Below are 12,162 nucleotides of genomic sequence, written 5' to 3' on the forward strand. Positions count from 1 at the left end.
ATAAGCATGCAGTCCATATCATGGCTAGTGTCTAAGTTTGCATTGAAAATGAATCAAAGCCTTCCCACTTTTACCATAAGCATTTGCTGTTGGTATGCTCAATGGGGCACAGGGTCTTAGGTTTAAGATTGAGTGTATAAGAACACATGCAATACAAAGAACTCAAAAAGGAGCATTCAAATCTTACTTTCTGTGGCCACACAGCAAAAATATGTACCCTAGTCATACAGTGCAGGGCTTGTTCTGTTCTGCCTGGTATATGATGTGTGGTTTTGCTAAAACATCAGATGTCAAAATGTTAGAAATGTAAAGCAAAAGTCTTGAAAAGAAAGATAATTCATAAGGGACAGTGATGTTAGCTTTTTGCTCCTGTGATAAAGCTCTGACTGTCTCAGAGTTCCTTGAACCTCATTCATTGGAAACTGGGATACCAGGAAATGCAGGCTTTGAGCCAAATTATGACTGCCTGTCTTTTAGGGGGAGAAGTGATATGTATGTCCCAGGGAAAGGGCTGTTTGTTCAGTAGAAAGCAAGATTTGCCCTTAAGTGAATCTGAGTCCTATTTAAAACTTGAGTATCATTTATCAGTTAATGGTGTATAACCAAATCGTTAATGAGAAAATGTTCAAACTATACATTTTCTGAACACTATTCATATTTTCTAGAGCATTAACTATAAACTATTCCTGGAACTCCACCTTTACTCCTAAATATACTCCATATGATACATTCCTTGGTTCAAGTATCTGCATCTTAACCAGAATAAAAAAAAGTTAGAGACTTGCTTACAAAGCAGAAATTCTGAACAAAAATAGGACAACATATGAGAAAAATATTAAAAGTGACTGACCGACTCTCCAAAACATATGAAATAATTTGGTCTCTCTCTGGAACAGAGTTAGAACAACAGAATTTTATTGCTACCATTAGCACTTTCTTGGCCATAAGTCCCCTTTTTTCCCCTTTGATCCTCAAGTTGCAAGGCTGTTGTTAAAAAGAAATTTGAATTTTTTCATTCACGATCTGAGTTACGATTTCAGTCTAGTAGGCTGATGGAACATGAGAGAAGAATAGAGCATTCTAATATATTGTTAAATACACATTTCCTTGTCTCATTGTTTTTAAAGGTGCTCTTTGTTTAATATTTACACAAAGAGCAGTTGGAATATTTCCAACCATTCAGAAATGATCTTTTAAAGTTCCTCTTTTTTGGCTAACAACTCTCCCCTGTGTCATGTGCCTTATTTTAGAGCACATGGCCACAGTACATCAGTACTTTGAGATTAAAGGCTTGTTGTGCTCCTCTGACACATCCTACCTTTGAGTTAATCCATTCCTCTCCATTGACAACTCTGCTGCTTCCCCTCAGACATGGCCATCATTTTCTACGTTCTAGCCCACTCCCTACAATGCTGCCTTTTGTCTCTGTTCCCACTGACTCTGCCTTCCAAATTCTTCTGGAGCTCTGCTTTCCTGCTCCCCAAAGCCCATCTCCAAGCTCCGTGATGTGGATAGATCTAGTTTGGCCTGCTACTCCCACTCAACTTTCACCCCTACTACAATCACCCCTCCCTCCATTCCAGATTCCCATTCCACCTGTCCCCCACCCCTAATTCCCACATACTTCTCATTTCACCCACCCCTTCCCTCTGTCTCTCAGCTATGATTCATTCCCCCCTACTCCTATTCCACTCAGTTCCCTGACTTTCACCTGATACCCCGCTAATCCCTGCTTCCCCCTCACCACCATCTCCAGATCCCCCAACTGTGACTCCAAATCTTACATCTTGCTCTGTCTTACCACTCCTCCCCACTCCAGTTACTACTATTCAGCTGTGCCAGGAGCTCAGCTGGGCTCTGGGTGAGATTCTACTTCCAGGATTTAGTTAATGAAAAGTCATAGGAAGGAGGTGAAGGGCTTATTAACCTAAAACCTATATTGTACATGTAGCTGTAATGCATTTTTCTGTACACATTGAAAGGTTTTCCACCAGAAGTGTTGACATACTTTTTGTGGGCAGAGATTAGACTTTTAACTTTCCTAGTCATAAACAGGCATGCACTTCCATTATAGGAGGAGATGTTGATTAAAAGCTGGCACATTCTGCTTGCCATTATTAGGGAATGTTCACTGTATTTGGTTGAATGTTGAGTCCAGCAGACACTTAAGCTATGAGAGCCTGAGATAAACAAAACCAAGCTCCACGGTCTCCTACAACTATTTTCTTCATACACCATTGGTCTCCAGCATTTAACTCTGCAGGCGCTACTGGCCATTAGTGCTTTTCAAACTTCTCACATGTTCACAGCAACATTTGCTTGTTTTTGCCCTGCTTCTGTTACTGCATTCAAGAAACCATCCTGAAAATTGAAATACTAGGGGGTTGGGGGGGGATGATGTGGCTTCTTATAACATGGGACAATGCTTCGGAAAATACAGCTTGAGCACACTGGACTCAAACAAACATTCCTGAAGTCAAAAGGGGAAAAGAATCTCTTTTGGGAACTTGATTGTTGATTTTTTTTAAAGGTTTCCGTTCATGTGCACTATATGGCTATGTAAAAATAAACCACAGATATGTTTGTGTGAAAACTGGGATGATGCAAGATGTTGTCATCCAAACTTTAGCCTCCCCACATACCCAATCAAAGAGCAGATTCACTTATCTGTAGGAGTTAATCCCTGGTCTGTGATTACAAATCAATTATATATTTTTCTGTGTGCTACTGTATTATAGACTGTTTGATTGTACATTGATTAAAACTGAATATCATATAGGAGATTCTATTTTAACCACCATCAGCAGTTCTCAAGCATGTGAAACATGTTTACGGGAATTCTTTGGTGATTAGGACAAAAAAAATCAGTCAGTGTCAATTCATTAGTTTTTTGAGGCGATTAGTCCTTAAAACCTATATACTAACAGCAACTCTGTTAAACTGGACATTTTTATTAGTACTGAGAATCTCACAAAGGTCAGAAAGATAATTTGGCTTGTTTGGATATGCACCCAAAAGTCTGGATGGTTATTTCAGGCTCATCTGAATGACTCCAATCTCTTGGGGATGTACAACTGAGTGTTTGAGATGAAAAAAACAAGGTTTCAAGATTTTCTGCTTCTTACTGGGAAGGCAGGATAGCATTGTAAGAAAGTCCACCCTTGTGGTACAGTATGACAGTGCAATTGAATCACATGCCACTCAGAGAAGTGCAAAGGCACGACAAAACAGGGAGAAAGGAGAAAGAGGAAAGAGAAGGGGGTGCAGGAAATAGTTATGTAAGTGAAGAGGAAAAGCTATTCCAGACTTACCCTTTCACCTGGTGGACCGGGAGGGCCATCGCTGCCTGCGGTGCCCTGAAAAAAAATACAGTTTGTTCAAAGGTAAAGCTTGATTTTCTTTGAGAAATAGTTTGCAGTAAATCGGGACATAGCATCTGACAATTACCTTAGGGCCTGGTTTTCCCGTAGGACCTCGTGGGCCTCTTGATCCCCGTGGACCCTGTGGATTTGAAGGACACATGCAACTGGTGATAATTATCATACAGGGCAGTGAATCAGAGTCAGCCAGGCAGTGTTACACTAGATGTAAAACAGTGGTCCCCAACCTTTTGAGGTTGTCGGGCGCCAGGGGGCGTGGCCGTTCGCCCGCCGGGCGCCTGGGGGCGGCCCCCCCCATAGCCGCATGCCCTGGGGCGGCCCCCCCCATAGCCACGCGCCCGGGGCCGGCGCTCCCCCCAACTCCCACAAGCGCCGCGCGCCCGGGGCCGGCGCTTACCGTGCGCCATGTGCCCGGGGCCAGGCCAGCCCCGAGCACCTGGCGGGCGCATGCAAATGCCCCCATGGGTGCCATGGCACCCACGGGCACCGTGTTGGGGACCACGGATGTAAAATATACTGAGGTGGGAATGCAAGTCATGATTTTAAACAAGCAAAAGAAGGTACACACCGTTGGTCCTCGCTGTCCCCTTGGACCTGGTTTGCCATGTAAACCCTGCCAATGAAAGTCCAAAAACATCATCTTAGTATGTGGCATTTGACTGGGAATGAAAGTGTTGCTGTTAAAATGGGGCAGTATGCAGTTCTCCTAGGACTAAATGCTATTTGACTTCCCATCCCCTCTGCATTTTAATTTAAATAAGCGAGTGTTTACTAAAACTGGCCATCTTGGGTTGTGCATGTAACTTATAGAATCATAGAACCATAGAGCTAGAAGAGACCTCAGAAGGTCATCAAGTCCATCCCCCTGCCCTAGGCAGGACCAATCCCAACTAAATCAACCCAGCCAGGGCTTTGTCAAGCCAAGACTTAAAAATCTCTAGGGATGGAGACTCCACCACTTCCCTAGGTAACCCATTCCAGTGCTTCACCACCCTCCTAGTGAAAGAGTTTTTCCTAGTATCCAACCTGGACCTCTCCCACCGCAACTTGAGACCATTGTTCCTTGTTCTGCCATCCGTCACTACTGAGAACAGCCTTTCTCCAGCCTCTTTGGAACCTCCCTTCAGGAAGTTGAAGGCTGCTATCAAATCCCCCCTCACTCTTTGCTTCTGCAGACTAAATGGACCCAATTCCCTCAGCCTCTCCTCGTAGGTCATATGCTCCAGCCCCCTAATCATTTTCGTTGCCCTCCACTGGACCCTCTCCAATGCATCCACATCCTTTTTGTAGTGGGAGGCCCAGAACTGGACACAATACTCCAGATGTGGCCTCACAAGAGCCAAATAAAGGGGAATAATCACATCTCTCGATCTGCTGGCAATGCTTCTCCTAATGCAACCTAATATGTCATTAGCCTTCTTGACTATAAAGGCACACTGTTGACTCATACTTCTACTGTAACACTAGTTTCTGCCCTTGGCATCAGAGCATGTTAATGTTGCTGCATAATCCCTTAACAGCTACAATTCTGGATCATCCTGTAAGAGGGTACATCACACTTTCTCTGAACAACTCCACTGGCTAAGAAGGGAAATTGAACTGGTAATCATCTCTTTATAGGAGGGAGCAGGGACCATACTGCATAATCCTCACACATCTTGGCCCTTAATATGTAGCTCCAATATATCTTTGATATGGAGACTCTATAGATCCCTTTATTGAAGTGGACTAGGACTATAATGGATTCTAAAGTGAAGAAGCTTTTTAATTCAAGGAGCAGTATGTTCCTGATAGGAAAAAGAAACACAATGGCTGTTACTTATTAAAATCTACATTGTAAACCAAACAAAAAACAAGTTCCATTTTAAAAAGAGTAAATGTGTATTCCATCTATTTTGTCATCATACGAAATACTACTTTAATACTATAATACTGCTCAGGTTGTATGCTCTCTGGGTATGTCTGCACAGCAAAGAAAAAACACGTCTGGTGCATGCCAGCTGACTCAGGCTCAAAGAGCTTGGGCTACAGAGCTATTTCACTGCTGTGTAGACTTCTGGTTGTGGGTGGGAGTCTGGGATCTTGGAACCTATAAGATGGGAGGGTCCCAGAGCCTGGGCTCCAACACAAGCCCAGAAATCTATACTGCAGTGAAACAGCCCTGTAGCCTTAGCCCACATCAGCTGGCACAGGACAGCATTGAGTGTGTAGTTCCTGGGTAGACATACTCTTGGAGGCAGGGACTGTCTTTTCATTGTGCCTACTGTGATTACCACAATGAATTTCTGATCCATGGTTAGGTCTTCAGACTACACTACTATTACTACTACCTGTAATAGATAAAAGCTAGATTCACTGGTCTAATTCAGAAGTTCATGATTAAATGCCTGGCTAAATTGAAGGTTTTTTTGAGTTTTCCAGACAGCAGTGCAGTGATCTTCCTTTTACCCTTTGCCCCTTTTTACTTTACTGTGGTTGGAGACTCTCCATGTGCTTCAAATAGAGAAGCAGAAAAATCTGACGTTTTCATTTCACTTGATAAGTATATGTTCTTCATCCTGCTTGCTATAATCTGATGAGTCACAATGCCTAAGAAAATCCAAGTTAAATTCCCTTAAAGGTAAATTGCATGGTATTTAGATAAGTCTAGCTAGCCCACTTTCAGTATGAACTGTTTCAGAAGATGAAACACACTCCCTAATGGACAATTATTGAATAAGCTACCTCATGAGAGAACTTCTATATAGCCTCAGATACCAAGTGGTTGAATTAACATCTTGAAGCATGATGATTTATGTGTCATGCAGTTTGATCCTATTTTATGTAAGGCTATGTCTACACTACCAGATTATTTTGAAATAACAACTCCCAAAATAACTATTTTGAAATAAGCTTATTCTTCTTTACAAGCAGGAGTTATTATTTTGAAACAACAGACTTGGTAGTATAAACACTTAGGGTTTGTCTAGACTACTGAGTTTTTTAGAAAAAAAGTGGACTTTTTTTGAAAAAAATTCACCTGCATCTAGACTGCCATTGAATTCTTTCAAAATGGAATCAAAAGAACGCGGCGGTATTTTCTAAATTGGTAAACCTACTTTTACCAGGAAGAACACCTTTTGTCGAAAGAGCTCTTTCGACAAAAGGCATTCTTTAATGCAAATAGGGCTTTTTTGAAAGAGAGCATCCAGATTGCCTGAGTGCTCTCTTTCAAAAAAGCAGATCGCTTTTTCTAAACCCTTGTGGCTGTCTAGATGATCGCTTTCAAAAGAGGCTTTTTCGAAAGAGCTCTTTCCAAAAAGCTTCTTTCGAAAGAGGCTTGTAATCTAGACGTACCCTTGCCTTGTTATTTCAAAATAAGAGGAGTTATTTTCAAATAACTTCCCAGTGTTGAAATGACCTAATTGTGGATGTTCATTCTTATCCAGCTAAAGATCCAATGCTATAATATCTCAATGTTCTCCTGAAACTTCTTGCCTCTATATCTTTTAGCAGAAAGCTCCACAGGCTATTTAAGCATTGTGTTAAAAAAAAGTATATCATACCCTTGCACCTTTCTCTCCATTAGCACCTGGGAATCCTGGAAAACCAGTGGAGCCCTGTATGAGAAATGAATACAAATATAGGAAAATATCTACCATACCACTACAATACATTCAGTACCTACTCTAGAATTAAAGCACATCACCAAACTGATGCAAAATGTATAGTGCGTCTAGATTAATGGAAATAGTTTTTAAAGATGTCAGCTCTGGTGAATATTTGTAAATTAACTTACCATAATACTGCACATCCTGACTGCATTAAAAAGATCAACATGTGTAATGGCATTATTTTCAGAAGCATCAATAAGAAAGTATTTGACAAATCTCTAATTATAGTTAACAGTTGGAAAGAAAAGTTCATTAACCACCACTAGAAATGTTTATTAGATCATAACCAAGAGAGGTGAATTTTGGGAATTTGCCTTTGCTCAATCAGAGCAGCAGAACTAAAATCCTTTTGTAAATGCTATATCAGCATTCCCTCAAAGCACTCTTTGGGTACGTCTACACTGCGGGCTAAAGTCAAGTTAAGATATGCAACTTCAGCAACATTAATTGCATAGCTGAAATCAAAGTACTTTAACTTGACTTTTGGCACTATCCACACAGCAGGAAGTCAAAGGAAGAACACTCTTCCTTCGACTTCCCTTACTCCTCATGAAATGAGGGTTACAGAGGTTGGAGTAAGAAACCCGTTATTTCAAAATTATTTCAAAATAATGGGCTTGCTGTGTAGAGGCACACTCTGTTATTTTGAAATAAGAGAGCAGTGTAGACATAGCCTTGTTGGCCTTATTGCTCTTTTAGTCAGATATTTAAGAGGGCTGATTTGCACTTTTCTTTTCAAGTGGTTGTTATAGTGTATTCACATTCACATTTCATTGTCACAATATGACTAATATAAAGACCCCAGTTGTATCTGAGTTAGGTAACTCAACAGAAAGAATCTGTTTTAGCAGAACTCTCTTTACACACAGCACTGACATTCTAAAGGTGGTTGTGCAATGGGATTGCATACAACCCAGAACATAACATGGGCTGTGTTTCAGGAAAAAGCCTGAAGTCTGAGATGATACTGTTTGCTGGTCCCTATCTTACACCATTTCTCCATCGCCTTCTGACAGAGCCCACCATGCCTTCTAACTTCAATAGCAATTGCATATATGTATTTATTTGAAGGATAAGCGCTACTATTTATTATGGATGCATCCTCTCCCACATATTTTCAGACACCCACATTTATATTAAAATATATATAATACCCCCACCAATGAGCTCTCAGATCAGCTTTAATATTGGAGAGTCTCTGACAGGATGAGACAACATGCAGTGTGCAAAAAGCCCCGAATTTCCTAATCAGGAGAAATATTTAGGATGAGCTAACCACTTATGCTTTTCATTTACATGGAGACTGCACCTTTACCAACACTGGTCAGCAGGACTATTGTTCAAAGGAATAAGAGCTCTCCAAAAGAAACTCTTGCTAAGTGATGCCCCCTCTTATCTTTCAAATGAAAATGACACATATGTGCCAGTGTTATAACCAAAGTTGATAGAGTTGTTCATTCTATTCATAAAAAGGCGACCATTGGACAATCACAAGCTATTACTCTATGGAACGATGTTCACATAACAAACTTAGAGGTAAATAAGCTAATGGGCGCTCACAGTAACTAACCATTAACCATGGCACTATGGCACATTCACTTAGACCTGCAATGGAAGAACCTAATAGTATACGGTTCACAGAGAGAATTTAGAAACTATCATGACCATCAGAAATGATTTGTTAAACTTAGCTAAGGAGCTATAAATATCACCATTCTCTCTACTCTTAACAAAATGTTACAAGGATAATTAACATGAGCAACAAATTCAGCTCTTTTCTTACTTCTGCCATATCATTCTGGAAGATAATGCTGGCTTGTCAGCTGCCAATGCACTTTGCAGGGGGAGAAGGGGATGTGACATGGGGCTGCAAAAGACCACTGTCTTGATACAACCTGTTTTCAAGTTACTGGAGATTAAAAATCACAGGCATGTTTGATTTGGCCTGTTGAGCAGGTAGTCCAAGCCATATTCTGTTCAATTCCCTGCTGGCTAGATCATTCATCTCTGTATACACAACATTTTAGCGTGTTTTTCTTTTTGTTGGTTTAGAAACAGGTAAACAGCTAGCTAAAACTGGCCATTCTATTTGTAGCATCAATAATTATGATTTTATCTTTGTTTTTAAGTTCTTCATGGTTTCCTTTTACTATTCCTTATTTATGACCCGGCAATCCATTTACCCACCAAGTTTTCTTTTTTGGTCAGATAGCCCCAGTGATGATGGTTTCAGTGAACAGAGAAAGAAGGAATTTCTTGTTTGAATTGTTTTCACCAGTTGTGAATTAAGTTGTGTGTAAAACTTGAACAAAGTCTAATTTATTATGAGGGCCAAGTTTTCCATTAAAAATGTGTGTTATAGTACAAGAGACATTAGTATAGAAATTAGTATGAGAGGTTTAGCTATATATATTTAATATATACAGGCTGCACCTCCGATAACCAGCACTCTCGGGTCTGGCAACATCCCTAGTCCTGCCAGACCATGGATGTTCCTGGACCAGAGAGCCCTGGGAGCCTAGTGGCAGGAGGGCCAGCATCCAGTAATGGAGCTGGGGTCAATGCCTATGGCAGTAGAGCCAGGACCAGAGCCTGCAGCAGCACAGCCAAGGCTAGCAGCCCAGCAGGCAGTCTTGCCAGGGTCAGGGGGCAGAGGGGCCAGAAGCGGGGCTATAGGCAGAGGGCCTGGCTGGGGCAGAAACGGAGCCAGAATTGCTGATGGGTGGCAGGCTGGGCTGTTTGTACCAGGGACCACCGCTAGTCCAGGAAATTCTCTTGTTCGGGACTAGTCAAGTCCCGAGGGTGCTGGACCAGAGAGGTCCCACCTGTACAGTATTTACTACAATCAAACTGATGAGGACTGGATTTGAGAAAATATAGTGAAATTCTCTTATACTAGTATCTGTGCATAAGAACTGCACACAGAAGCACATTCATACAAGGTGAATGAGTGGTAGAAAAAAAATCACTTTGAACCATCTACTGACTACAGGGACAGGACTTCTTATTTCCTTTAGACAATCATTATAAATTGTGTGCACTTCTCATTCTGTCATCCTTTCTAATGCAAATTTTAACAAAACTTTGGGTAGAAAAACATGCTATCCAAGATGAATAAGACTGGCCAAGTAGGCCCTGAGTGATTTGATGCAGTGTAGCAGTCAATACTCTTTCTAATCTGGTTGCCTACATTTCATAGAATAGCCAACAGTGAATATAGTTTAAATTATATTCAGTTTTAACTGAAGATAGATGAATACTTAAATTAACGAAATTCCCAATGTCTATATTGCAAAAATCCACCAATTTTCTTTGAAGTGTACATCTTTTTTATTCTTAATACTGAATAATGTAAAACTTCTTTGATCTTAGACACTTCAAAAGAGTTCTGAAGTAAAGTAGAACAAAAAGGAAGACTGAAATCTCAGACATGAAGTTAAAAGGCAGAAGCAAGAAAATATCTCTTCATCAAGAATATTCACCTTGATAAACACTTTCCTTAGACTGCTAGATCCTATTGCATTAACACCAAGTATTCAATGAATAAATGCTCATAAGAGAGTTTACTTAGCGGAAACACAGAGCCCAATTGTAGGCTATATACATAACAACACTTCAGTAAGTTACCCAAAAAGTGTTATAGCTGCCAAAAAAAAAAATCACCCATTCAAATTTGGAAGTACAGATCCCATGGTTCTCAGACTATGGGGTGAACCTCCCCGGGGAGATGTGGAAATATGTCAAGGGAGGCCCGCCTGTGGTGCATGGCTTTTTTAAGAGCTCTTGCTATCAGCCCTAGGTGCCTGGGGCTTATAAATGTATTTGTATGTATGTGTGTGTGGGGGTAGGGTGTAAAGTACACTAGACACACAGAAAGGGGAATGATCAAATAAGTTTGAGAATCACTGAACTAGAGAAAAGCTCAATATTTTACTGAGATGACATTCGGTCTTGCTAAAGGGATAGGAGCTTTTCATTTATTGTACTATGAATTCCTAGCTGTCTCATCTTTGACACATCTGAAGGTGAGATGTAGAGAGGGACTTTCACAGACACTAGGAAATGTCACTGACATCTTTAACATTCTTATTCCTGCCTAGTCTGAATAGGATTTTTTAAATAAATCTTTCTAATGTTTGGTTAATCTACACTATGCCACTTTGCAAAGCAATGTTAAACTAATCATTTTAAAAATGCAAATTACCATTATTTGGTCATAATAAATAGTTTAGAAACCAAACCAGCTAACACAGATACTTTCTAGTGGCAATACAGTCCACATGATACATGAAGGAGGGAAAACTGCAAAACAAACAAAAGAGGGAATTGTGGACAGAAAATAGGTCATTAACTCAGGAGAAAGAACATAGTTAAGCATTCTGGTTATAGGAATGTCAAGCAACAGACATCAGTCACCCAACACAACAGAAGCAAAGGAAAAAATATAAAGAAAACTGTAGAAGACAATATTGTAAGAATGCAACTCATGTCCTGCATGGCCATACACCTAAAAATGTGTTGGAGATCATAGATGGCTCTTCCTATAGCAAGTGGAAGATAGCAGACACATAGTAGTGAGAGTCTACAAACTGGATCTGGGTCCTCAGACCATGTGGAAAATTCCCATGCACATCAGTGTGACTTCTCTGGGCAATATATGGCTTTTAGTCTTAAGGAAGCCATATATTCCGTATCAGCAGTTGACTCTCTTTCAACAGTCTATGATGTGCATAATATATGGCTGCCACAGATATATAATGCAAATAAGATTGACAGGGGCTTAGAAGTTATATGGTTGAGGAAAGGGAAAACAGTAGTCCTTAATAAATAACTGTTATGTATATAAAACTTCTTTTAATATACATTTAAACATTATGGCTAGGAAAGCAAGAGTGAGAAACAACTTGATGTTGGATGCCTGTGTCCTCCTTCCTTAAACATAAAACTAACAGAGCAGCAGCCATTGTGGCTAATTTGTCCAGAGCATACCCACTTTTGGGTTCCATAAATAAAACTAACTCATTTACCTTTGGACCTTGTCTTCCTGGATATCCTGGCAGTCCTGGTACCCCAAGTTTACCCTGAAATTAAAAAAAAATGTTTCTAATAGTTCTTAGTAGTGCTATCAT

At 40.4% G+C, this 12,162-nt stretch overlaps 1 protein-coding gene across 7 annotated transcripts in view; it reads right to left on the reverse strand.

The window, feature by feature from the left end:
* The window catches only part of COL11A1 (collagen type XI alpha 1 chain), a 262,532-nt gene that overhangs the window by 106,693 nt on the left and 143,677 nt on the right, over window positions 1-12,162 (reverse strand). For all 7 annotated transcript variants that reach the window (XM_075936624.2, XM_014571895.4, XM_075936623.2 and 4 more), the window contains 5 exons: window positions 12,061-12,114; window positions 6,926-6,979; window positions 3,949-3,993; window positions 3,448-3,501; window positions 3,312-3,356 (listed from right to left, as the gene is read on the reverse strand). In XM_075936624.2, coding sequence (XP_075792739.2) covers window positions 3,312-3,356; window positions 3,448-3,501; window positions 3,949-3,993; window positions 6,926-6,979; window positions 12,061-12,114 — 252 coding nt within the window. The remainder of the gene's footprint in view (window positions 1-3,311; window positions 3,357-3,447; window positions 3,502-3,948; window positions 3,994-6,925; window positions 6,980-12,060; window positions 12,115-12,162) is intronic.

This window comes from Pelodiscus sinensis, chromosome 9, assembly GCF_052426305.1.
Source record: "Pelodiscus sinensis isolate ZL-2025 chromosome 9, ASM5242630v1, whole genome shotgun sequence".
NCBI classification, from domain to species: domain Eukaryota; kingdom Metazoa; phylum Chordata; order Testudines; family Trionychidae; genus Pelodiscus; species Pelodiscus sinensis.